General features: G+C 36.4%; 1 protein-coding gene across 1 annotated transcript in view; it reads left to right on the forward strand.

Annotated features, from left to right (window-relative positions):
- Positions 1-24,974, forward strand: part of FBN2 (fibrillin 2) — a 222,722-nt gene that overhangs the window by 96,460 nt on the left and 101,288 nt on the right. Inside the window, exons 8-11 of the mRNA XM_082457817.1 lie at positions 9,054-9,179; positions 19,601-19,753; positions 21,245-21,478; positions 22,415-22,552. Coding sequence (XP_082313943.1) covers positions 9,054-9,179; positions 19,601-19,753; positions 21,245-21,478; positions 22,415-22,552 — 651 coding nt within the window. The remainder of the gene's footprint in view (positions 1-9,053; positions 9,180-19,600; positions 19,754-21,244; positions 21,479-22,414; positions 22,553-24,974) is intronic.

The raw sequence follows: 24,974 nt of genomic DNA on the forward strand, positions 1-24,974 counted from the left end.
GTGCTTCCTGGACTTGATTGACTATTTCCTTTCCCATATTAGGGAAGTTTTCAACTCTAATCTCTTCAAATATTCTCTCAGTCCCTTTCTTTTTCTCTTCTTCTTCTGGGACCCCTATAATTTGAATGTTGTTGCGTTTAATGTTGTCCCAGAGGTCTCTGAGACTGTCCTCAATTCTTTTCATTCTTTTTTCTTTATTCTGCTCTGCAGTAGTTAATTTCCACTCTTTTATCTTCCAGGTCACTTTTCCATTCTTCTGCCTCAGTCATTCTGCTATTGATTCCTTCTAGAGAATTTTTAATTTCATTTTTTGTGTTGTTCATCATTGTTTGTTTGCTCTTTAGTTCTTCTAGGTCCTTGTTAAACGTTTCTTGTATTTTCTCCATTCTATTTCCAAGATTTTGGATCATCTTTACTATCATTACTCTAAATTCTTTTTCAGGTAGCTGCCTATTTCCTCTTCATTTATTTGGTCTTGTGGGTTTTTACCTTGCTCCTTCATCTGCTGTGTGTTTCTCTGTCTTCTCATTTTCCTTAACTTACTGTGTTTGGGGTCTCCTTTTTGCAGGCTGCAGGTTCGGAGTTGCTGTTGTTTTTGGTGTCTGCCCTCGGTGGCTAAGGTTGGTTCAGTCGGTTGTGTAGGATTCCTGGTGGAGGGGACTAGTGCCTGTGTTCTGGTGGATGAGGCTGGATCTTGTCTTTCTGGTGGGTAGGACCGCATCCGGTGGTGTGTTTTGGGGTGTCTGTGAACTTAGTATGATTTTAGGCAGCCTCTCTTCTAATGGGTGGGGTTGTGTTCCTGTCTTACTGGTTGTTTGGCGTAGGGTGTCCAGTACTGTAACTTGCTGGTCGTTGAGTGGAGCTGGGTCTTTGTGTTGAGATGGAGATCTTTGGGAGAGCTTTCGCCGTTTGATATTACGTGGAGCCGGGAGGTCTCTGGTGGACCAAAGTCCTGAACTCGGCTCTCCCACCTCAGAGGCACAGGCCTGACACCCCGCCGGAGCACCAAGACCTTGTCAGCCACATGGCTTTTGGGAAGTCTGAGGTCTTCTGCCAGCGTTCCATAGGTGTTCTGTAGAAGTTGTTCCACATGTAGATGTATTTCTGCTGTATTTGTGGGGAAGAAGGTGATCTCCACCTCTTACTCCTCTGCCATCTTGAAGGTCTCCCTTTCACTTATTCTTTCTTCTCCTAGTCCCACCATCATTAACTGGAGCTTAGACCATATCTGTCTCTGACCCCATTTTTACCCTAGCACTGTTCTTCTTTATCAACACTGGCACAAAGCATTGCCAAAAGTAATCATTCTTTTTCTTTTGGCTGTGCTGGGTCTTCGTTGTGGCATGTGGGCTCTTCATTGTGGCACACAGGCTTCTCTAGTTATGGCATGTGGGCTCCAGAGTGCTTGGGCTCAGTAGTTACGGTGCCCTGGCTCTGTAGTTGTGGCACACGGGCTCTCTAGTTGTGGTGCGCAGGCTCAGTAGATGCTGTGTGCGGGCTTAGTTGCCCCACAGCATGTGGGATCTTAGTTCCCCAATCAGGAATCGAACCCACGTCTCCTGCATTGGAAGGCAGATTCTTAACCACTGGACCACCAAGTAAGTCCCCCAGAAGTAATATTCTTATTCCCTTTCTCCTGCTTAGTGATTTGGTTGCTCCCTGTTGCTACAGAGCAAGGAAAGATTCCTGAGAATGTCATTCTAACCTTCTAGTTGTATCTTCTACTCCTTATAAATACCTGCAGCTCATGGGAAACTCTTCATTCCTCATCCATAGTTTTTGGCTTATAGTTTTTCCCATCTTCTCTGCCTGTTTAAATTCTGCCCCATTCTTTAGGGTCTTTTATCAACTACTATGTTCTCCAAGAACTTTTCCTGTTTAGCATAATTAAATTGAAGTAGCATATTGTTAATCTTATATGGTGGAATCAATCATATCATGCCTTGTTTTAAATTTACCTACTTAATAAATTATAAATTCATGATGGTTAGATATTATGTATGGCTGATACATGTTATATGACAAATCAAAGGCCTTTAATCAGCAATTACTTAATGAGTTCATGAATGAATGGTAGATGCTGAATTAAAATCTATTTATTTGATTTAAGGAGAGAAAATTGAGAGTTATAAAGAATGAATAGCATTTTCATTAATATTTCTTATGAACGTAGATGCAAATATCTTCAAGAAAACATGAGCACACTAAATCCAGCCACATATAAAAATGATTATACATCATTATCAATTAGGATTTATCCCAGGAACGCAAGTTGGTTCAGCATCTGAAAATCAAATAATGTAATATATTATATAAGTAGAATAAAGGACAAAAGCCATATGATCATCTCAATATATGCAGGAAAAGTATTTGAAAAATATCTGACACCCTTTAATGATAAAAATGATCAATAAATTAGGAATAGAAGGGTACATTCTCAATCTGATAAAGGACATATATAAAAAACTATGGCTAACATCATACTAACTGGCAAAAGAATCAATGCTTCCCTGAAGATCAGGAATAAAATAGATGTTCACTCTCACAACTTCTATTCAACATTGTGGTGGAGGTTCTAGCCAGGGCAGTTAGGAAAGAAAAGGAAATAAAAAGTATCCAGGTTGGAAAGGGAGAAAAACTATTTGCAGATGGCACGCATTCAATGGATAAGGGATCAACTAAAATGAGTAAGGTATCCACTAAAGTGGAGAAGATATCCTCTAAAAAGCTATATTTAGACCCAATAAACAGTTCAGCAAGGTTGCTGCTATAGAATATCAACACATAAAAATGAATTGTATTTCCATACATTAGCAGTGAACATTCTGAAAATGAAACTAAGAAAAGAATTCCACATCCAATAGGACCAAAAGAATAAATGCTTATGAACAAATTTAACAAAGGAAGTGAAAGACTTTTACACTTAAAAACTACAAAACCTTGTTGAAAGAAGTTAAAGAAGATCTAAATGAAAGGAAAGATATCCCATGTTGGTAGATTGGAAGACTAAATATTAAGATGGCAGTATTCCTCCAGTTGATCTATAGATGCAACACAGTCCCCGTCAAAATCCCAACTGGCTTTTTTGCAGAAATTGACAATCTGATCCTAAGGTTCATATGGAAATTTATATGCAAATCATGTATCAGATATGGGACATATATAAAGAACTCTTACAACTCAATTTTAAAAAGACAAATAACAATTAAAAACTGGCAAAGTAATTGAATAGATATTTCTCCAAAGAAGACATATAAAAGCAATCAATAAGCACGTTAAAGTGTGCCCAACATTATCAGTCATTAGGGAAATGCAAACCAAGTGTATAATGTGATACCACTTCACATCCTTAAAATAGAAAAGGTAATAATGAGTGTTGGCAAGGATGTGGAGAAATTGGAATCCTCATACATTGCAAGTGAGCATGTTAAATATTACAGCTGCTTTGGAAAACAATTTGGCAGTTCCTTAATAAGTTAAACATAGAGTTATCATGTGACTCAGCCATTTTACTTCTAGGTGTACATACCAAGTGAGATGAAATCATATGTCCAGAGAAATGTAGTACTCAAATGTTCATAGCAGCTTTACTCGTAATAGCCAAAAAATGAAAAGAATTCAAATATCTACCAACTGATGAATGGATAAATAAAATGTGGTATATCCATACAATAGAATATTATTCAGCAATTAAAGGAATGAAGTTTTGACATTTGCAGCAACGTGGTTGAACTTTGAAAACATCATGCTAAGTGAAAGAAGCCAGTCATGAAAGACCATATATTTTATGGTTCCTTTATATGAAATGTCCAGAATAGGCAAATATATAGATACAGCTTAGCTATTATAAGTCATAGATCTATTAGTGATGGATTAGCTATTGCCTAGGGCTTAGAGGGAGGTAGGGAGAGTGACTGCTAATGGGGTGGAATTACTTCGGCAGGAATGACATTGCTCTAAAATTAAATTGTAGTGACAGTTGTACAACCCTGTAAATAGCAAAAATTGTTGAATTTTGTACTTTAGGTGAATGACTGTATTACCGTGCAATTATTATATTTTGATAAAGCTCTTTATAAAGATACAGTGAAATTCTGAGTACAATTGATACACATTTTCCTTTCAATATCTGAAAAGGGTAAAGCAAACATTACTTTTCCATTACAACTTATTTTATCATTTTGAAAATGCCTGTTGTCCCTATAAAAGCTTGAAATAGCAACTTATTGTATTTAAAATTTAGCCATAAGTTTTCCTAGTTTCAAATAATATATTAATAAAACTTCAGTGTACATAGAAGAGAAATAATATTTACTTTTTTCTATACCAAAAGAAAAGTTATATGGAATATGCCAAATACATGTGGTTCCTTGGCATGGGATGGAAAGAAAATATTCTATGAGCACTTTTTTAAAACAAAATTTCTTATTTTATTTGTTCTAAGTTCTCTGTAACATAATTGTTACATGGACTGCTTTTATGTATGACATGTAAATATTGGAATTGACAGAATCTCTAGGGCAATGTTCTTAGAATTCAGTGATATCTGAGATCACACTTAGCACTACTTACCAAATTATTCATTATATTCTGCTTAGAGTAAGAGTTACAGTGAATGTTGTAAATGTTGGTTGACAAATATGAGGTTATGTGGTTTGGCAGTCAGAAATCTGTCAGATGGTTTTGCTTAGATCTACTTTTCTTTAAAAAAAAAACAAAAAAAAAACCTGTATTCCACTTCTTCAAATTACCAAACACTTTCCAGTCCTTCTCTTTCTTTACCCTCCCATGGCACACTTCAAGCTCCCTCTTTTTTGACAGAGTTCTTCCTTAGCATCCCGTCATCATACTCTTGCTTTTACCTTCCCTGATTCTTCCTCCCAGTCTCCTGTACTGGCTTCTCTTCCTTTGACTTTCCCTTGGATGGTGGTGGTTCTCAGAGTTCCCTCCTTAAATTCAATTCTTTTCATTTATGTGTCTTCTTTGGAGATCTCATTTATTGCTACAACTTCAAAAGCAATCTGCAGAGTGGGTGATAAACCACAAATATACATCTTTACCCCTTACTTTTTTTACTGAGTTTCAAATTTTTAGCTGAAGAGTTGGAATTTCTGCCTATTTCTCTTCAACATGTCTTGTTCAAAATGTCCCAAACTCAACCAAACCTCAAAATGTGTTCTTCCCTCTGTATCCCATTTCCTGTTAATAGCAGTGCCATTAGCTCCCTTCTCAATCAAGCCAGACGTCTGAGATATTTATCTAGTGGCAAAGTCCTGTTGAATTCTCCCTCTAGAATCTCTTGAATATGAGTTCTCTCCCTCATAAAGCTTACTTCAGGATCTCATCATTTATCACTGGACTATTTATTGTCTATCTACATTAAACACAAGGATTGTCTTTCTGAAATATTGATTTGCTTATGAAATGTTCTTGTTTAATTTAAACCTCTTCATAGACACCTTAAATCATTTCAGAAAAAAAGCTAAAGTTCTTGGGAAAGCGCTCATATGGATTCAGGATTCAGCATATGGCTGACTAGCTAAGCTTATCTTCATCAGTTTCCCAACCATGCTGGTACACTTTCCATTGTTCAACTATGCTGTATTTTCAGATGTACTCACCCATGCTGTTTTTGGCTTTTATTTTTGTTTTCGTTGTTTTTTATTAGTCTAAAGCTAACTGTATTCCACTTGCAGCAGTAACTAGTTCAGGACTCCAGGCCTAAGTCAATGAGCACATTTTCCTGGCTAGAGGAATCATTCAAAAGAGTTAGCATGTGACTCAGTTCAGGATATTAGGAGAAAAGGGAAGATTGGCTGGGTGTTCCTGGGAAAAAGTTCTCCTCCTCTTAGAAGAGAACCGCTGGAAGAGACACCCTCTCTTCCACTAGATATCCCAGTCAAAGATCTAGCCTAGGACTGCTCTAACCATTTTGCTTCCATCAGGGAAGTCAGCCTTAAGGATGACATCAAAACACAGAGGGGAGATAGGTGAGCAGATCTCAGAGAAGCCGAGCAAGAGACATTGCCTTACAACAACCCTAAAATCCTTGCCACTTCTGGACTGCCAGATATGCAAGCTGTTAAATTTCTGGTTTATGTCAGTTTGGATCAGTTTTTCTATTGCAGACCAAAGCCTCCAAACTAATAAGTAAACTTTTTTTTTTAAAAAGTTCAAGGGGAGATGGACAGAAGCATATTAGGTATGCAGAACATGAATGAAATGAATTCCAATTAAGACTGCTTTTTACTGTGAATAGACTTGTCCCCATTAGGCTTACTTGTTTGTACCTACACAGGCAATGTATGCTTTGTATTTGTGAAGATACTGCTTCCAAATCTGATTGTGACATATGGTCTTGAAAAACGATTATTACAAAAGAGCTAAATGCATGCATCCTTCTTAACATAAATGTCAATGCTAAATTTAAATTGATGAATAAATATGGGGCACATCAAAAGGCAGGGTTTTTTGATCGGTAAAAAAACAAAACACCAAATTTTTTAATTATTAAAATTTGAGGGGGAGCCTAGCCCAAAAATAAATGAAAAATATTCCTATTTTTCATATAGAATTCTTAAATACTTTACTGAGAGCCTTTTACATATAATTATTTTGAAGCTAACCTTTCAAGGTTCTTACTTAATTCTAAGGAGAATTGTGAAACATGGAGTTTTTGTAAAATAAAATACTTAACACAAAACCCACAAATTTAATATCATTCCATGTGTTCTTCTATGTTCCAGGGTTATTTTTCTCCACTTAAAAAAGAAAAATGTCAAACATCTTTCAATTTCTACTCTTTTTGTTGTCAGGAGGCTATTTGGAAGTAGAGCACAAAGAAGTTCTTTATTATGAAAGGAAATGGCTGAAAATAAGAGTAAATGCTTAAATGAAGGACTAAATGAAGATTCCTAAGTTTTAAGAATTTGGATCAATCCTGGGCTCCATAAGTGCCTTGATTGTTGGCATAACTTTAGATGTAAGAGGATCAGAAGGAAAGTTTTGGTCCTTCACTTTTGTAGTGCTTGCTGCTTTACTGTGTGCTATTCTCTTTTTCTTTTGGTCTTCCTTATCTAGAAGTGATTATCAGTTTATTTGGTAATTAGAGTATAGCTGTTCTAGTTTCCTTTCTCTTCTGAATCCACATTCGGTTTTATTAAGATGCCCTGCACTAAGATAGCAACACAGGATGCAGCAGACCCTAATTTTGCACATATGGTTTCATTTTGTTGGATTAAATCTGATGGTAACTCTTTCACCACATTATATGTTTGCTTCTCATGTAACCAATTCATGTTAGAATTCTGAGCTCTCTAGGGGAATTGGTAGATTATGATTTGTACCACTGTGCCTTCAGTGGCTAACTGTTAAGCCTCTAATGAAGATATTATTTCAGAAAAGTCTGAATCTGGTAACTTTTTTATTAAGAACATTCCAAGAAGACGCAAGCATATAGTTATTTCATGATACAGCTTGTAGGCAAGAATGACTTGGCAGTAAACGGCGGGAAAAAAGAATGAATAGAGCAATAGAGGAATTTAAGAAAGGCATTGTCAACCATTCTTTAATTGTGGGGTTTAAAATTTATTTCCTTGTATTTACAATTAGAATATAATTTTTCCTTTGCTTTTTAAAATTTATTTAATTTATTTTTATTTTTGGCTCTATTGGGTCTTCATTGCTGCACGCAGGCTTTCTCTAGTTGGGGCAATTGGGGGCTACTCTTCGTTGCTGTGCACGGGCTTCTCATTGCAGTGGCTTCTCTTGTTGCAGAGCACGGGCTCTGGGCGTGCGGGCTTCAGTAGTTGTGGCACGTGGGCTCAGTAGTTGTGGCTCGCAGGCTCTAGAGCACAGGCTCAGTAGTTGTGGCACACGGGCTTAGCTGCTCCGCGGCATGTGGGATCTTCCCAGACCAGGGCTCGAACCCATGTCCCCTGCATTGGCAGGCGGATTCTTAACCACTGCACCACCAGGGAAGTCCCCTCCTTTGCTTTTTATTGATACACTTAAACATATATGTGTGTGTGTATATAGATATGCATCTAAAAAAACTAAAACAAAACTAAAAGCTCAGGTTTACTTTTCAGTAATCATCTATGCTTATGGCTTTTATAATCGTTCCCTGTATTCACTGATCTTTGCTAGTTCTGTTCCTTAAAAAGGACAGCTAACTCCCAGGCATCTGTGGCTGGATTCTCCTCGCAATGGCTCATTTCCTTTTAAATGTATTAACAAGTAGCTTCCAGTGTACCTAATTGTAGCTTTGTTGACTTTCCACCTCTCTCTGCTTATTGAACTAAAAGAAAAGTACATTAAAGCTTATATAAATGGCCAGGTTTTCTGGTTTGGGGACAGTTTAAAAGAAAGCAGACCTTTCATTAATGTGAAAGGGAGTAGACTAGTCCTAACATTGAGTAAACTGAATGGATATGTGCAGGGAGGCACAATAGGAAAACTGGACACTTCCCAAAGCCACCCAAGTTTGCCCTTTGCCATTTTACTGTATTATTTTAGGTTTGAACTTAATTCCCAGAATGTCAAATATACCGATATTCACATGTAAGTACAAAAACATATCCTGAAGCCAAATAGAAAAAAAAAAGTGCTTGCCACCCTCCATTGGTTCAAATAATTAATGTGAAAATTAGCTATAAATTTTTAAATGTAGTTATTTCATATTTTAAAATATAATCCATGCGTGTGTTTTTTTCAAAGTCTCTAGTAGGATAATTCCCTAATTGATGTAGAATGGAAACTAAAACATTTACATCTTTACTTATTTCCAATTTAAATTGCATTTGGGGGAAAAAAAAGGATATAGAGTTTTGCTTTAGTTGGCCTTGTTTTACTGCCATGGGAGTTTACTTTCATCTCAGTTCCCATAGATATGTGTGAGAAATTCTTTAGGGCCTGAAACAAGAGTATCTTCAGGGTTATATGATCTGACCTAATCAACCATGAGTGCTCTCATACTCTTTTTAAAAAATCCCTTTTAAAAGCTCTTTAATGAAGGCCTTTCTCAGTCATCTTCTCCTTCTTCCCCTGATTAGACGTTGATGAGTGCAGCATCATTCCTGGGATATGTGAGACTGGCGAATGTTCCAACACCGTGGGAAGCTATTTTTGCGTTTGTCCACGTGGATATGTAACCTCAACAGATGGCTCTCGGTGCATCGGTAAGCCTCGTAGTTTTGAAGGCACAATACACTGCTTCTTTCTAATGACAGAACAGCCCAAACAGGTACGGAGATGGCAACGATTATAAAACGACAGGGAAAATGGCTGAAAGAGTTGTTTAAAATAAACGGTACCACTATTGAGGGATTGATCGACCAGGTGCTCTTTGCAAAAACTTCAGTTTCAGAAACCATCTGGGTTTGCTTTATGTTGTCAAAGCTATTTTTGAAATGAAGAAAGATTTCCTCAAGACATTGCTCTTGCCAAGTGTTACAGACACAAAGGCATGAGAAAGATTTTTAAAAATCTACTTTGGGAGACAAAATGTAGTCATTAAGGGTTCTTTCATTGCTGTGAATCATGAATGTAGTCAGAGTCTTATTTACTTAGCATGTGTTTATTCTAGTGAAAATAGTTATTACAAAAAAGAAATCGATACCTTTAATTTTGTTTTAAGCATATTTTAATTAAAGGCATATATATTTTCATGTTCTCTTTTGTTTAGAAAGATAAAACAGTCATGTGTAGGTCATCTATTTTTGAGCAAGCCTTAGACTTTAAGAGCACTAAAGGTTCATATAGTACAGGAATTAGGGAAATTAAACCAGCACCCAAAGATGGGAGTTGCTTGGTTCGCTGGAGGACTGGGCAATGACCGTCTCCCATCCCCACTGGGAGGGTGTGTGAGCAACTAACTTCCAGGGACTTTGTAAATCCAAAGGATGTCCAAGTGAACTGGGTTGATGAGAGGAAATAACAGAGGGTTCAGGATGTAAGCTAGAAGTCCTAGGCCACCAGTAAAAAGGCTTGAATTCACTGGATAAAATGTGTTGATATGCCAAACATTATGCTATGGCCGTGCAACAGCAAACATGAGAAATGGAGATCCTGCCTTCAGAATACTATGGTGTCATCATAAATAGTAATAGAAAAGTAGCAATAGCAGTCAAAGAAGAAGCTTGTGGTAGTGGTAGTAAAATCGACAGCTGCCATTCATGAAATACATACCACGTGTAAGGCACTGGACATCTGTATCACCTCATTATCACATAGTGGTGGGGCCTTGAAGTACCTGTCTGTACTTCAGTTTCTTCTAGTAAATGTTCAATAAAGTATTTCTTATTACTTCTATTATTATCATTAGGGGAAGGAGGAGGTATAGGAGAATGAGGATGTACTCCTTAAAATAGCCCTGTGTGATAGGCATAATTATTCTGATTTATATGAAGGAATTGAGGTTTAGAGAGGTAAAGTGACTTACATGATGTTTCAGGGCTGACAAATGGAGCCACGATTTGAATCCAGGTCTCTCTGCACCTGTGTTACTATGGTTCTGTACTGTCTCCTTATCTGCTTTAAGGTGACAGAGACCCTGTGCCTAGATATCAAGGTCTCCAGCATGAGTGGTTTCTCTACCACCGCACTGACAGTCTGCTTTGAAAAGTACAATGTCCATTTGGAGCCTCCCTTTCCCGTTGGAGAATTATGAGATTTGAAAGATGATTATTTGTTCTTCACGAATGAATCAGAGTTCTATCTTACACTAGGTAAAACATTATAGACACGTTAAGTCTATAAAACTGAGCAAATTAACTGTTTTTATGGTCAGTGTTACCAGTTGGCTCACTGCGTAGTAGGTCTGATTCATTTAACATAGTTTAACAGAATTGAAAATTAGTAGAACTACCTATACTTGGCTTAATTTTCTTAAACTGTACAGGAAAAGAATGTGCATACACATACACACATATATGCCGTCATCAGCTTGAAATAGGCATGAACTCAACTCTGTTGGAAAAATGTCAGTTTGGGAGTCATCGTTGAACATCACTGGCTGGATGCCATAGACCCTGACTTCAGGAAACTTATATTCTAGAAATGGCTAGACGAAATGTGGCTGGAGACATAAGTGAGGTTATCACCATGAAGTCTGAAAATGCCAAATAAGATGTATGTATTTTATTTGGTAGACAATGTGGAGTAATTGAAGGCCTTTGGGAATGAATTGTACAACTAGATCAACTAGTAAGAAGGCAGAATTTGCCTTAACAAATGTTAGTGTTTTCTATCAGATTTCTAAGTTGTTTCTTTCTCTCTCATTTCTTAAGTTTCTAAGTCTTTCTTTAGTCAACACATGGTCATTTTTTTGCATTGAAAAGGAAGCATATTCTTCATCATATTCAGATAATCATGATCAAGATCCCCAGTGATTTTCTGAGGTTGTTTTCTTCAATGTCAGATATTTGGTTTACCATTAAATCATGGTAAACTCTATCTCCTGCTTCTTTATATAAAGTTCTCAGCCTTTACTGGACTTTCAAAGCCCTTTAGAACCTGACCCAGCCTGTATTCAGGACTCATCTCTAACCACTTATACCTCACACGCACATTTCTCTTATTGCAGTACATGAGCACACTGCCCACAGCACTTCCTCTGCCTGAAGCATCTTGATTTCCCCCTTCTATGTTTGTTAAAACCCAGCTCATCCTTTAAGTCCCCACTTAGATATCACATTTCTTTATAGCCATCCCTGCTTAACCCACATTTTCTTCTCGGGCAAAATCAATCCGCCCTTCCCATAATATTTTTTATTTCCTTCATTTCTAGGTTTATCACAGTGTCACAGGTATTTGTGCTTTACTCATTGGCCAGACTCTGAGCGCCATTAGGTCCTGCCTTATGCAGCTTTCTATCCCCTGTGCCTTATGTAGTCCCTTCCTTAGAAGTCTGGGCTCAGTAAACCTTTTCTGAATGAATAGGCAAACCAGCAAATGAATGAATGAGATGGCATTGAATGTAAGAATTTAATGTTGGTTAATAAGTGCTTTGCATCGTTTGGCATCCTGCTGGACATGATGTGATGGCACTGAGTTACAGTTCCCAGTGCTCAGAAGGTGAGAAAGCCTGCTTGAGCTCCAGAGACCTGAGGCACAATGAGTTCTTTGCTAACCATGAGTCCCCATTCATTTCAGTATCAATATCCTGACCCAGGAATAGAGGAAAGCCCCTAAGGAGGGGAGAATGACGTTCCAAAATTGCAAAACCAATGTTAAAATTAAGTAATAAGCAGCTTAAAAATGTTTTGAATAACTATGTTTCATTTGGAATAAGTATGTGTTTTCCACATATGAAAAAAATAAATCTAGCATTTTAATATGTAAGAGATCTTTGGTTTTGATTTTTTAAAATCTGAGTCTGTATTTTCTTAGATGGAATTTATTTATGATTGAATTATATATGTCATAAATATTTCCATGCTGTTTATTTTGTAACCACATGTATGCTAACAATAACAAGTTGGATGAACTCAAAGCTTTTTCTTAAGTAAGAAACTGCATGTTATCTGCACCTTTATTTTAAGAGTGGCACATGCTGAATGCTGCCCTAATTCCTTATTCTAGTTAATCAAAACATCTTGAATCTATACAACATTATAAAGCATCCATAAACTAAACTGCCTTTTTCTTTTATGTGTAGGAAATAGCTTTATATGTAAGGCAGGAGAGTTTAGCGGGGCATTTTAATTATAAATGAGGATAGTTTTCCCACTTCATTTTATGCTAAATATAAAAATCAAATTCTTAATTTGATTTTATCTCCTGTTTTCCATCCAGTTTTTAAAAATATACTGGAAACAGCTCTCCTTTTTAACAAAGAGTACTAACATATGTCATTTCGAAAAAGAGTCAACCCATACCTAATATTTTTTTTCTTAGAAACATTTTTAATAGCACAACTTAATGACCCTTATATCATTTAGTAATTCAGTGTCATTATAATATTCATGGCATTATTAATACCTAATTTCCACGTTGCAGTATAGGCAAGAAGAGTGACCGCCAGTCAGCGAGTCAGTAATGATTGACAAGCAGCCGTGAGCAAATTCTGTATGCAGGTTAATGTGCCAGCTGCTGTTGTGCACACAGAACTAGCAGGGACCCTATTTGGGGGAGTGGAAAGTGCCAGTCAGCAGCAAGTGAAGTTCAGAAAATGAAAGCAAGCATTTAGAAGTCCTTAAGGTAATATGATGTTGCCACAATATCCTAGTGCGTTTCCTTGAGCTTTACAAAAGTTTCAGTGCACAGTATTGCTGTGGAGTATTCTTGAGAAAACAAAACCTGAAAACATAATGTGAAAAGTAGTAACGTAAGAGAAAGTTTGAGGCAGTGGGTAGTTAATTGCTAAATAATTTCTTAGCCAATAAATGCTGTAAGTCCAAAAGAAAGTCCTGAAAGTCCTGAGGACGGTGGAGCCCATCAAGAATTTTGAGTAGCACAGAGACAAAAGACAATGAGGGAAGACTGTTTAAGCGAAATGAGGAAGATCTTCAGACAGTGATACAGAGAGATGGTCAGGATATGCTGTCCTTGGGCAGCACTCTGTGTGATGATGGGTGTTGATTACATGTGTGTGCGTGCATTTGCAACAAATGCTTGAAGGATAAACCAAAACTCCTAAAAATGTTTAACTAATGGAGGAAGGGGAGACAGGGATGAAACAGTATACTGTATAGTGTTTGAGTTTTAACCACAAAATCATATAAAAGGCGACTGGTGGAACAGGGGTAGTAGTTTTAATTAAAAAAGAATGTCCTAGAAAGAGAAGGTTAGACAATGAGGAAGACAAACTTCACTATTTTAAAGGAAGAAGTAAACCTAGGAGCCACAGTCGTTCTCTTTCTTTCATTTTTCCTAGTTCTAGTTAGTCTTGTATGATAGAAACACAAAAGCAACATGAAAGTATTTTAGGAATAGCAAGAATCTGCAGAATTAATCAAGTGGAACTCAGGTTGGCGCCAGACTCTCAGCGAGGCAAGTGCAGGCCTCCAATATCAGGGGCTGATGTCTGAGACAATGGTTTCTATTTACTGAACACCTACTGTCGCTAGTCTTCTGACCTGAGCTAACCTCATCAGGGTTTTCTGGCTGACCCCTTCATTTTTAATGAGCAAAACTCATTCAACAGGAGACGTATTTTTATCAAGGTAAGCCCCACCCCCATCTTTTACCAAGTTTTCATCACATTGTATAATTAACTGTTAGTTCACTTAAATCAAGTTTAGACTAAATGTTAAGCCATGAAACAAACTCTGATAAGAGTACCATTATTTTGTTTCAAGATAGATTTATATTTTAATCAGAGGAGACGGATTGCTTCCTCTTCCTCAGTGTGGCTTTAAATAAGACTTGATGTAAATCTTCTTCTGGGAGTGTAGCGAGGGTGATAGGAGATTATTAGAGGACTAGACATGTTTTTGTTACTTATGACATGTCAATTCTACAGTTACCAACTATATACCAAGCATTAGAAGGATTTGTCCTAATGGTGTAATAAATATGCTTCTTCTGCCTTTGCCCCTAATAATTCCCTATTTCAAGGGATGATGTGCCTAGACGACTCTTAGTTAGTTCTGTAGGGTGCCCCTTTTTATTCTTCCATATGGCACATTTCCAACACAGTACTTTCTAAGCACCATGCAATTCAGATATGCAAAGGAAAGAACCTAACTCTCAGCCACTGTCTTCCTTTTGAAATGTATTTTTGGAGAGACCTTAATTGTGAGACATCACACTACATGTGTCTGTATCTCATCCTGATATGTTTTTGATGCAAAGGATTGGAAGTAGATTGTTTACCTCCCCAATGTTATTAGAAGAGACTAATTATAGAATTTATGGAGAAAAGTTATGACTTACTTTCCAATCTTCTCTTTCTGCCCCTCCACCCTGTCAACAATGACATGGTTTCCTCCAACACATCTTATAAGACTGAGTAGAGGTTTCCAAACTGTGTAGGACAGAAGTTAATTATGTTTATTGAATTTGAAGACCCCCTCTTTAATATCAAAAATGTTTTCAGATCCACACATCATGATAACCCAAAATCTTTGAGAAAATACATAATGAAAAAAAAAAACTACTGGATGTTTAGTAATAATTTTAAATGAATTTGTATTTTATTAGTCACAATGGAATCTCCATCAGTGGGAACCATAGTAGTGCCTATATATTATGAGGCATTTTCACTTGCATTGCAGTGTTCAGTGTAAGTATAAATCTGTGGAGTCCTCACAATAACATTGCAGACTCCCAAAATCTGAGACTGGTACAGATTCCTGATGAGCCCCTACTCATTTTTTTTTACATATTACCTTATTTTCAGTATGGTATTGTATTTGACACATGAGTTGTTTAGAAGTGTAAGGAGTTTTCCTGGTTTGCAAGTCTTCCATGTTGGCTTGAAAAAGTTTTGTGTTTTCTCCAGTTGTTGGATAGATATGGATAGATATGAGATCAAACTTGTTAACTGTACTGTTCAAATTTTCTCTAGAGCTGCTAGATTTTATCTACTGTGTCTATCAGTTACTGAAAGAGTTGTATAAATGTTTCACCTTGGTAGTAGATTTCTCAGTTTCTCCATGTGGCCCTTTAAGCTTTTGTTTTATGTATTTTGATGCTATGTTGTAAGGTGATGAATGTTTAAAAGTATTATATTTTCCTGGTGAATTGAACCATTTTTTGATGTATATTGATTCTCTAAAGTTTTTTTTCTTTTCTTCTTGGTCTGTTTCTAAATATTTTCTCTTGGTCCATTTTATTTCATATAATTTGGCATCACATTTTGTGAGTTGGAGAGGAAGGTTTAAATATATGCCGTTTGGATATGTTTCCTCTCAATCTTTCTGCTTCCTTTTGTCTTAAATGTGCTTCTTTAAACAGCCTAAATCTAAATTTTGGGGGGCATAGTCTTAAAATCTTTGTCTTTTAAATTGAGATTTAAATTCATTTGTGTTTATTACAGTCACTGATATATTTGTTTTTATTTCCATTATCTTCTTTTTTCTTCCCATTTATCTTGCTTTTTTGTTACTTTCTCTTTCTTGCTCTCTTTTGAATTTATTCAGGCTTCCTGCCTTCCATTCTTCCACACCCCATTCTTTTTCCTCTGTTGTTTAGAAATAAGTAGTTTATTTCTCTGGTTTTAGTGGTTATCCTAGCTGTTTGAAGATGCATATGTAACTTAAAGCCTAGAATTAATCTGTATTTTTACCCACATCTAAATAATAAAAGAATATTAGAATGGTTACACTTTGATCTCCCCCTTCCAATTTAAAAAATTCTAGTCAATTGTCACTCCCTGTTTGCAACAAATTAATCATTATTATTATTGTTTGATATTTCAGTACTTGTCCATGTATCTACCATATTTTCCCTCTTTATTCCTTCATACATTTCAAACCTTCCATTGGAATTATTTTCCTTTTTACCTAAAACACCTCTTCTAAAATTTCCTTTAGCAAGAACCTTTTGGTAGAAAATTGTCTCTGTGTTTTCCTGAAAATGAACTTAATTTCCCTTTGGTCTCTTGGGGTACAGAATTTTAGGTTGACAGTTATTTTCTCACAGCATACAGAAGATATGATTCCATTGTGTTCTAGCATCCACTGGTGCTATTAAGAAGTTGGTGATTGATTTAAATATCATTCCTTAGCCGGTCATCTGTCTTTTCTTTCTAGCTGTTTTTAAGATCTTCACCTTTTCTTTGTTGTTCTTCAGTTTCACAGTGATATGGATAGCTGTGGATTTCTTTTTATTTTTCCTGCTTTGGATTTATTGGACTTCCTAGATCAGAGGTTGTCTTGCAACATCATTAGAAAGTTGTGAACTAGTATCTGTTGACTATTGCCTCCCCACAACTGTCTGCTTATGACACTTTCTAGTACTCTTATTAGATGCAAATTACCTTTTCACCCTCACCTGCATACTTCTTAACCTCTTCCCAACATTTTCCATCTCTTTGACTCTCTGAACAACACTAAAATAATATATTCAGCTATATCTTCCTGCTCAGTAATTCTCTTTTCATCTATGTGCAATACACTGCTTAATATAGTCACTAAGCATTTTATTTCAGTTATGATCATTTCATTTATAGAAGTTTCATTGAAGTCTTTTACATCTTTTCTTTCATTGTTTATGGGCTTGTTTTTACTGTTCTCATTTTTACATTTTTAATTGCCTTAAACAGATTAAAGATTATTTCATTATTAATTAATATTTAATGAATCATCATTAATTAAAAATAATGATTTTCAGAATTGGTTTGACCATTCCAGTATCTGAAACCTGCTGTTTATTCAGCTAGTTTTTGTTCATTGAGCCTTGTTTCTCTGTGCGTTATTTATTTACTTACTTATTTACTGTTAGCTACTCCTTTTTTCCTAGAACTTTATCTATGGGAATTCTTTAAGACCTATGTCAGTATTAAGTCCTCAATTGTATTGGTTTTTGCGAGTTACTTGGAATATCCCTACCTGGAGACCTCTTTATGTTATATTCTTCCTTTGAAGTTTTTCAGAACACAGACTTAATGTTTTGACATCAAAGCTGTCTGTGTGAGAAAGAGCTTTTGGTTTCAGATTTTTAGGAAGAATCTTTTTTTTCCTCCACCCAGCACTGAGGTATAAACAGGCAAGTCTCTTAGCTGCCTTCCTCTACATTAGCCACATAACAAGGATATAGCTGTTTGGGACTCCTATTTTATGAGGGAGTTTCCTATTACATTTTGCATTAACGAGGTGAATCTGGGCTTTTATATCTTAGGCTCTAGCCCCTTGTGAAATTATCAGAGTTGAAAATCAAAATCTCCAGAGTTTTGCAGAAGCCCTAAAGGGAAAGCTAGGTGTGCACTTACCTCCTAAGATTCCTGTTTTCACTTCATTTTGAGACTCTGTTTTTTTCCTTCTTTGATGTCAGCAAGATGATGTATTTTTTTAAATAATTTCTCGTATTTTATCCAGGGTGTTTCAATTGGGAGAGACACTCAGGGTAGCTAATACACCATTCTGCTGGAAACAGAACATATATTGTTTTATTTAATTCTCCCATCAACCCTGTTCCATAAAGAAGAAAAGATATGTTACAGAATCAGCAGTAATAATATTTTGATTTAAACCTAGGTATCCTGACTCAAAGCCATGACTCTTCTTTTTTTTTTTTTTCCAAATCTTATGGTACAGCCGCCTCCTTACAGAGCCTTGAAGAGATCAATACATTCAATCTACCATGTAGCCCTTAATGTGTTTTGTAACAGTGATTACTGTAAAGAGCTTAGGACTTTCTTATCTTAATTTACATCCTATTCTTGAGGAGTGTAGCAATCAAGTAAATCTAGGAATATGATACTTTGGGTTCCTGGAATGAATATCCTAAAAACTATTTTCCTGGATCATTCTTGGGAGTAGAAACCTCCCTGTGAAATTATTCCCAGTGACAGCCTATCCAAGCCCAGCTTGTAACGTTTATGAAATGTCTGCAGTGCCTTTAAGTATGCACACATACATCACATTTAGTACTTTGCTCTTGGGCATACTGGGTTTCTTTTGGGAAATGGAAGGCATTCTGATTCTTACATGGAGTACCTTCAAACCAATTCTTTAATTTAACAGTAGCGTAGAAGCAACATGAGGTATACTTTGGCCCATTCGAGGAAATAATATATTTATTTTAAACTCAATATCTAGTGTAAAAAATTTAGGCCTTCCCTATTAATAGCATTATTTGTAATTAATGGTTTCATCTTCATCAGTGACACGCAGCTCCTGTTTGTTGTGGTACATCTTTCTTCTTGTCACAGACAAAACTTCTTGGAAGCATCTTGATAAAAGTTCAATAATATATAGTGAAACTAGACTTACATTTTTTTGACTCTCTGAATAAAATCCGAAAGCCCTTCCCTCATGGTCTGTGGTGCTGTATATGCTCTTGCCTTCTGTACGCCTCTGGGCTCAGGGACTTCCACCCCCCTTCTGCCTGCTCTTCTCCAGTCACATGGGTTCCTCGTTTTTCACATATGTCAAGCACATCTCCTTCTTTCTCTTTGAACTGCCCTTCTCTCAGGTAACTGTGTGGCTCACGCTCTCATCTTATTAAAGTCTCTTCTCGGATGTCACTGTCTCAAAGGAGCTGTTCTGCTCAACCTTTCTAAAATAGCACCTGCATCAGGTGGATGTTACTGGGTAACAAATAACCACAAAAGTCTCAGTAGCGAACAACAGTACATGTCTGCAGGTTGGCTGGGTGACTAGCTGACCAGTCTAGGCTGAGACTGGGTTGTCGCTTTCCTTCAAGCTCTGGGTCTGTCTGGGTGTGACTTCTCATTGCAGTGTTGGCTCATATCTGCTTCACGTCTTTCATTTTTGTGTGCCTGGGATATGGCATGGCATAGGTGCTCGGTGAATATTTGCTTGGTAAATAAGTAAAGGAATGAATAGATGTGATAGAAATTCAACGAATGAGTAGATATAATAGAAATGAAGTAAAATAATTCCCTTCGCTTAGCATCTCCTAACATGTGAAATGATTGATGTGAACTCAAGATAATTCTGTCATGTCTTCTATTTAATTTTCATATGTTCAGATCAGAGAACAGGCACATGTTTCTCCGGCCTGGTGAATGGTCGCTGTGCACAAGAGCTTCCGGGCAGAATGACAAAAATGCAATGCTGCTGTGAGCCCGGCCGCTGCTGGGGTGTTGGAACCATTCCTGAAGCCTGTCCCATCAGAGGCTCTGGTGAGCTGCCGGCTGCTAGTTCCTCAGGACAGACAGTGTTAGGAAAACTAGTAACAGTGATGTACTTTAGTGTTTCCCTTAAAGACAAGTCATGTTTGCATTCCTATTAGTGTCTTCAATATGACTTGGGTGTTTTTTGTGAGGGTTAGGGTGGCATTGGTTATTGGGATCAGTTTTTATTATATCCATTTTGTTAATATTAGAAAAAATCCTAAAAACTGATCATTACTTGACTTTAAGCAAGAATTTTTAATAATTGTCTGGAATGTCAGTATTTCAGTTCAGTTTTAAAACCTCCTAATCTTCTATTTGAAGCTTGAATAACAAATTTTGGCCTTCATCTATACTTTATTTCAGGAATCTCCTTAGCTTATAGTGTCCCAATCGTTAAAGATATGTCCTCTCTTTTCTAATGACCTTGAAAATTAAGAATACAAGGGTAGGAGGATACCTCTCATTCACTTTGCTATATTAACTGCTGTATAACTGAAGCTATACTGGGAAATTAAGATGAATGAGAAGTAGTTCCTCTTGTTAATATAATATGCATAGTAAAGTACAATTAGTGTTTATCACATAAAGGTATGTTGATAATATGTTATTATATATCTTCATGTTATATTATAAATACTATGGAAAATAATAACACTTTTTGAAATACGCTTATTAAGATATGTATCTATATGTACTATTATGGAGAAAAAAATTAAGGCACATTCTTCCTAAATCTCTAAGCCATGAAATTCCAAAATCGAATAGTAAAAATTTTTAAAAAGCAGAGTTAATGCATAGTATATAATTTTGGAAACTCATCGTTCCACTAGTAGTATATAATAGTAATATCAATACTCAAACAATTGCTTGAGCTAAATAGTTTTCACTTCTTCTTATATAGTGCCCTAGTTCTGAGAACAGTTAAGGAAATAAGGCAATCACTATATTCTTGCTTCTTTTCCCTCAGCTTTGATACTTGGACAAATAATGAGCAGGTTTAAAAGTTTACTAAATACTGTCTTCTGTTAAAAATCCACATTAGAAAAAAATTATTCTGAACCCATATTAATCCCTTAAAGAGAAGAGAAGAGATAGGAAAAATGTGTAGGTACAATACTGATGGAGATTTAAGTAAAACCAGAATATACAGAATGAATTACTTAAAGGTTTAACTTTCTTCCATTCAAGTAAATTTCTTGCATTTACAGTTATATCTGGAATTTTATGAGTTGCACTTAGGGACATCAAATCAAAATGTATATATAGATAATTCTTTGGTTATGCAACTCAGTTAAAATATGGTATACATATTTTAATTTTTTCTGAAACATCTGTATCTGTTTCTGCCACTGCTAGTGTTGAAAATGTTTATTAAGATAATAACTTACTTATTCATATCATCAAGTGAGGATAACCTAAAATGATTATTACAGTACACAAATTGCCTTTATTACGCAGTAATCCATTCGTGTTTAACTGAACTTTCTTCTCTTTTAGAGGAATATCGCAGACTTTGCATGGATGGACTTCCAATAGGAGGGATTCCAGGGAGTGCTGGTTCCAGACCTGGAGGCACTGGGGGGAGTGGCTTTGCTCCAAGTGGCAATGGCAATGGCTATGGCCCAGGAGGGACAGGCTTCATTCCCATTCCTGGAGGCAATGGCTTTTCTCCTGGCGTTGGGGGAGCCGGTGTAGGGGCCGGGGGACAGGGGCCCATCATCACTGGACTAAGTGAGTGTTCACTTTGTGCGTAGACTCTTTGGTTTTCCGCCTTAAATAATTTTATAATATCTAACTTTTTTTCCAAAGTATGTTTGTGTGTGTGTCTGCGTGTGTGTGCAGAAACTTATTTCAAGGTCTAAAACATAATATAGTAAAACAGAATCTTAGGAAAGCATTATTTTTATGCTCCATAAACTTTCTAAATTGGAGAAAAGAATGAGTGACCCAGGTTCTCTTTGAAAATAGAGATGAGAGCGTGGTAATATTCCAAGTCCAGATGACGCCATTAAAGATCACGTGTTTTGGTTCCATTGTATTTCATTTGGCTGCTTGCAGCTGCCCTGATCATACACCCTTTGAATTGTTTTCCAGAACCATTTCTCAACTGAGATAAACTGAATAAGTCTTGCTCTGTGCCTATACAAATATTACAATGAAATATCTTTCTTTTCTTCGCCCTCTTTTGTTGAATAACTTAAGAAATTGAGAACTGCCAGAATTGGCATTGGTGTGCTTGACATTTAAGTTCATTCTTTTTAAAATAACTGCTCTTGCTAATAATATTTAATGATGTCCTACAGTGTTATGTTTATTCTTTTTGGCATATTGCCTATTTACTATATCTGAATATTCAGCTACAAAAAAAAAAAAAAAGAAATGGAAAGCATTCAAATGTACGGTAGAACATTCCTGAAATTTTAAAAAGACACCATTATGGGCAAAGTTTCCAGATGTATAACTTAACAAATGCAAGTTACAACCATGTGTCTCAAGAATAGTTTTTAGATTCTCAACATTAAAGTTTTAATAAAATATAGAATAATGTGGGCTTTTGATATGTACGCCTAAATAATATACTATTAAATATCCTCTTAAAAATCGACTTTAAGAAAAGTAATCCATGTTGGAATGATGAAATATCATTTGTGCTCTAATTTTCCATAGCTATCCTGAACCAGACAATAGATATATGTAAGCACCATGCTAATCTCTGTTTAAATGGACGCTGCATACCTACTGTTTCTAGCTACCGTTGTGAATGCAACATGGGTTACAAGCAGGATGCAAATGGTGATTGCATAGGTAAGCTCATGATTCTTTAATTCTTGGTTTTCTAATAGCTTTTAGACTACAGGAACAAGTTGGGCTGAATATGATTTTTAAAAAGTCTTTTGAAGTAAAGCTAATTTCCGAACGGTCTCTCCTGTGTGCATGCCCTTCCGTGTGCTCCCTTAACCTACTGTTGAGCTGGACCACTTCAAGACTCCCCTTCCCTTTCTGGTTCTAAATGTTGTGATTTCTGTCTCTGCTTCCCCCTTTCCTTCCTTCTTAGCCGAGCAACACTGGATATACGGTGGCATCATTAACATGCAAGAGAAGGTGGAGATTGGGAGGAAGTGGTTGATGAGTCTCTTTTGAACATGTTGAGTTTCAGGTGTCTCTGGTACTTAATTATAGAGGTCTCAAGCTAAGAGGGAGTTTCAGGACTAGAGTTAGAGATTTAGTAGTCAGTAACATACAGGTGGTTATTAGAACCGTGAGGGTGAATATTGTCAGCCAGGCTGAACAACAGGAAGAGTAAAAAGATAACAGGAGTAGTGCAGCTGGAACCCTGTGTACCAGCAACATTAGTAATAATGTTGGAGAGGTGGCAAAATAATCTTGAAAATATATGTCACTGAAGCCTTGAAACGGTATGCTTTCAAGAGAAAAGGAGTGTCAAGTGTTAAGTGCAGCAAAAAAATCAAATACAATGAGGACAAAAACACTACTGTATTTGGCAATGAAGACAGTTTTGATGATCTTTTAAGGGTAGTTTTAGGACCATGGGGATTGAACCGTTTTGAGGTTATTCTTTTATTTATTCATCTTATTAGCAAATAATCATGTATGTGTTTTGTAATTAGCATAACCCTAAATACCAGATTTGGGTTCAGGTCTTCTGTTATAAAATATAGATGAGAGGCCAGGAACAGAGACAGGTAGTATCACAATTTCCCCAAGTAAAATTGAAAACATCTAAGTGCACTATGACTATGAAAAAATGTAAGCCAAATATGATGCTTTGGAAAAACCAATCATTCTAAACTGTGTACAGAGATACAAGATCAGAATGATTAAATAAAGCTTAGCCCAGGGTCCCTATATACAGGTGCACAGGTTTTGCACCGCCCAACTGTAGAGGGTACCATTCACATAATCTAAGTAACTAGCACACCCCAGGGTTGTGCAGGGTATAACCATATGCATCAGTCCTGCCTTAGCACATACTACTTGGTGCTTGTTTATGTGATAGACCACGTGGTTATTTTTGGAACACCAGGACATACTGATATATTTATCCTACTTATATGACTTAAGAATGTTGTTACTGCCAGAAAATATGATTATAAGTATACAACATACAAAACATCCCCTCTTGCACATACATAAGCAGTTACAATCTATCAAACTGAAATTTGATTGACTGTTTTTGTTTTGCTATTAATATTTGCTGTTCATGTATCACTGCATGATTCATCAACCAACAAATTAAAATAGGCCATAAGTTTAATATTTTCTGTAAAAATTAACCAAAGACCTCCATTTAGTTCATGTTAGCACCCAGGTGAGTTTTTAACTCAAATCATTCTATTTTGGAATAGTAAGAAATAATTTGTTTCTGTTGAGCAAAGGTAATCTTACAGCCCTTGAAAATTAAAAGTGTTTTCTAAGTTGGAATATAAAGTACTTTTCAAGGGTAGACATTTCTTACCCCAGTAGTATCTGAGAATTTAACCATTTTGATAATCAGTGTTTCTCAATTACTTCATTTATTTTAGGAGTTTAAAATCCTTATGAATTTTGCTTAAAAATATTCAGTCCTCGGTGAAAACAGAGGAAGGAATCAAAGTGTACAGACTGTAATATTTAAATTCTGTTCCTCTATACAAGGCAAAACAAAGGTGATCATTTGGAGGTAATAGGCATTGAGACTCAGAGTAAAGGAAAAGCATGAAATATACATTTCAGAATGTGGCAGTGGTCTTTTGTGATTAGCCTAAAACTTAAAATCTTAAAATAATCCTGGGAAACAAAACAAACAAGAAAGCAAATGGGATTTTAAAATCATATGGAATTGTGAAGTCACTAATAGTTTTTGGTGAGTGTTTTCACTTCCGAAGAAGAAATAAATAAGTGAACTGCTGTATCTTCTCTGTGTGCTGGAACCTTGGTGAGGTCCCTAAGGGGCTAAGGAAACAGCAATGAATCAGGGCTGTAAATGGCAAAATAACTGGCAGAACTGTCATAGCAACGAGGGACCTTGGGAACAGGTTCTCAAGGGGAGGAAAAGGTCCTGAAAAGTGACCCTGCTTCCCAGAAGGTTTACCTGAAAAGAGGGGGTTGGGTGCATGCTCTCTCATGTTCTTCACTAGAACAGAGCTTTACAATGACGCTTCTAGAAAGATACATCTGTGACACCTTTCTAATCGTTGCATTTCGATGTTGGGTACACAGAGAATTT

The sequence above is a fragment of the Balaenoptera physalus genome (assembly GCF_965194825.1).
Source record: "Balaenoptera physalus genome assembly, chromosome: 3".
Classification (NCBI taxonomy): Eukaryota; Metazoa; Chordata; class Mammalia; order Artiodactyla; family Balaenopteridae; genus Balaenoptera; species Balaenoptera physalus.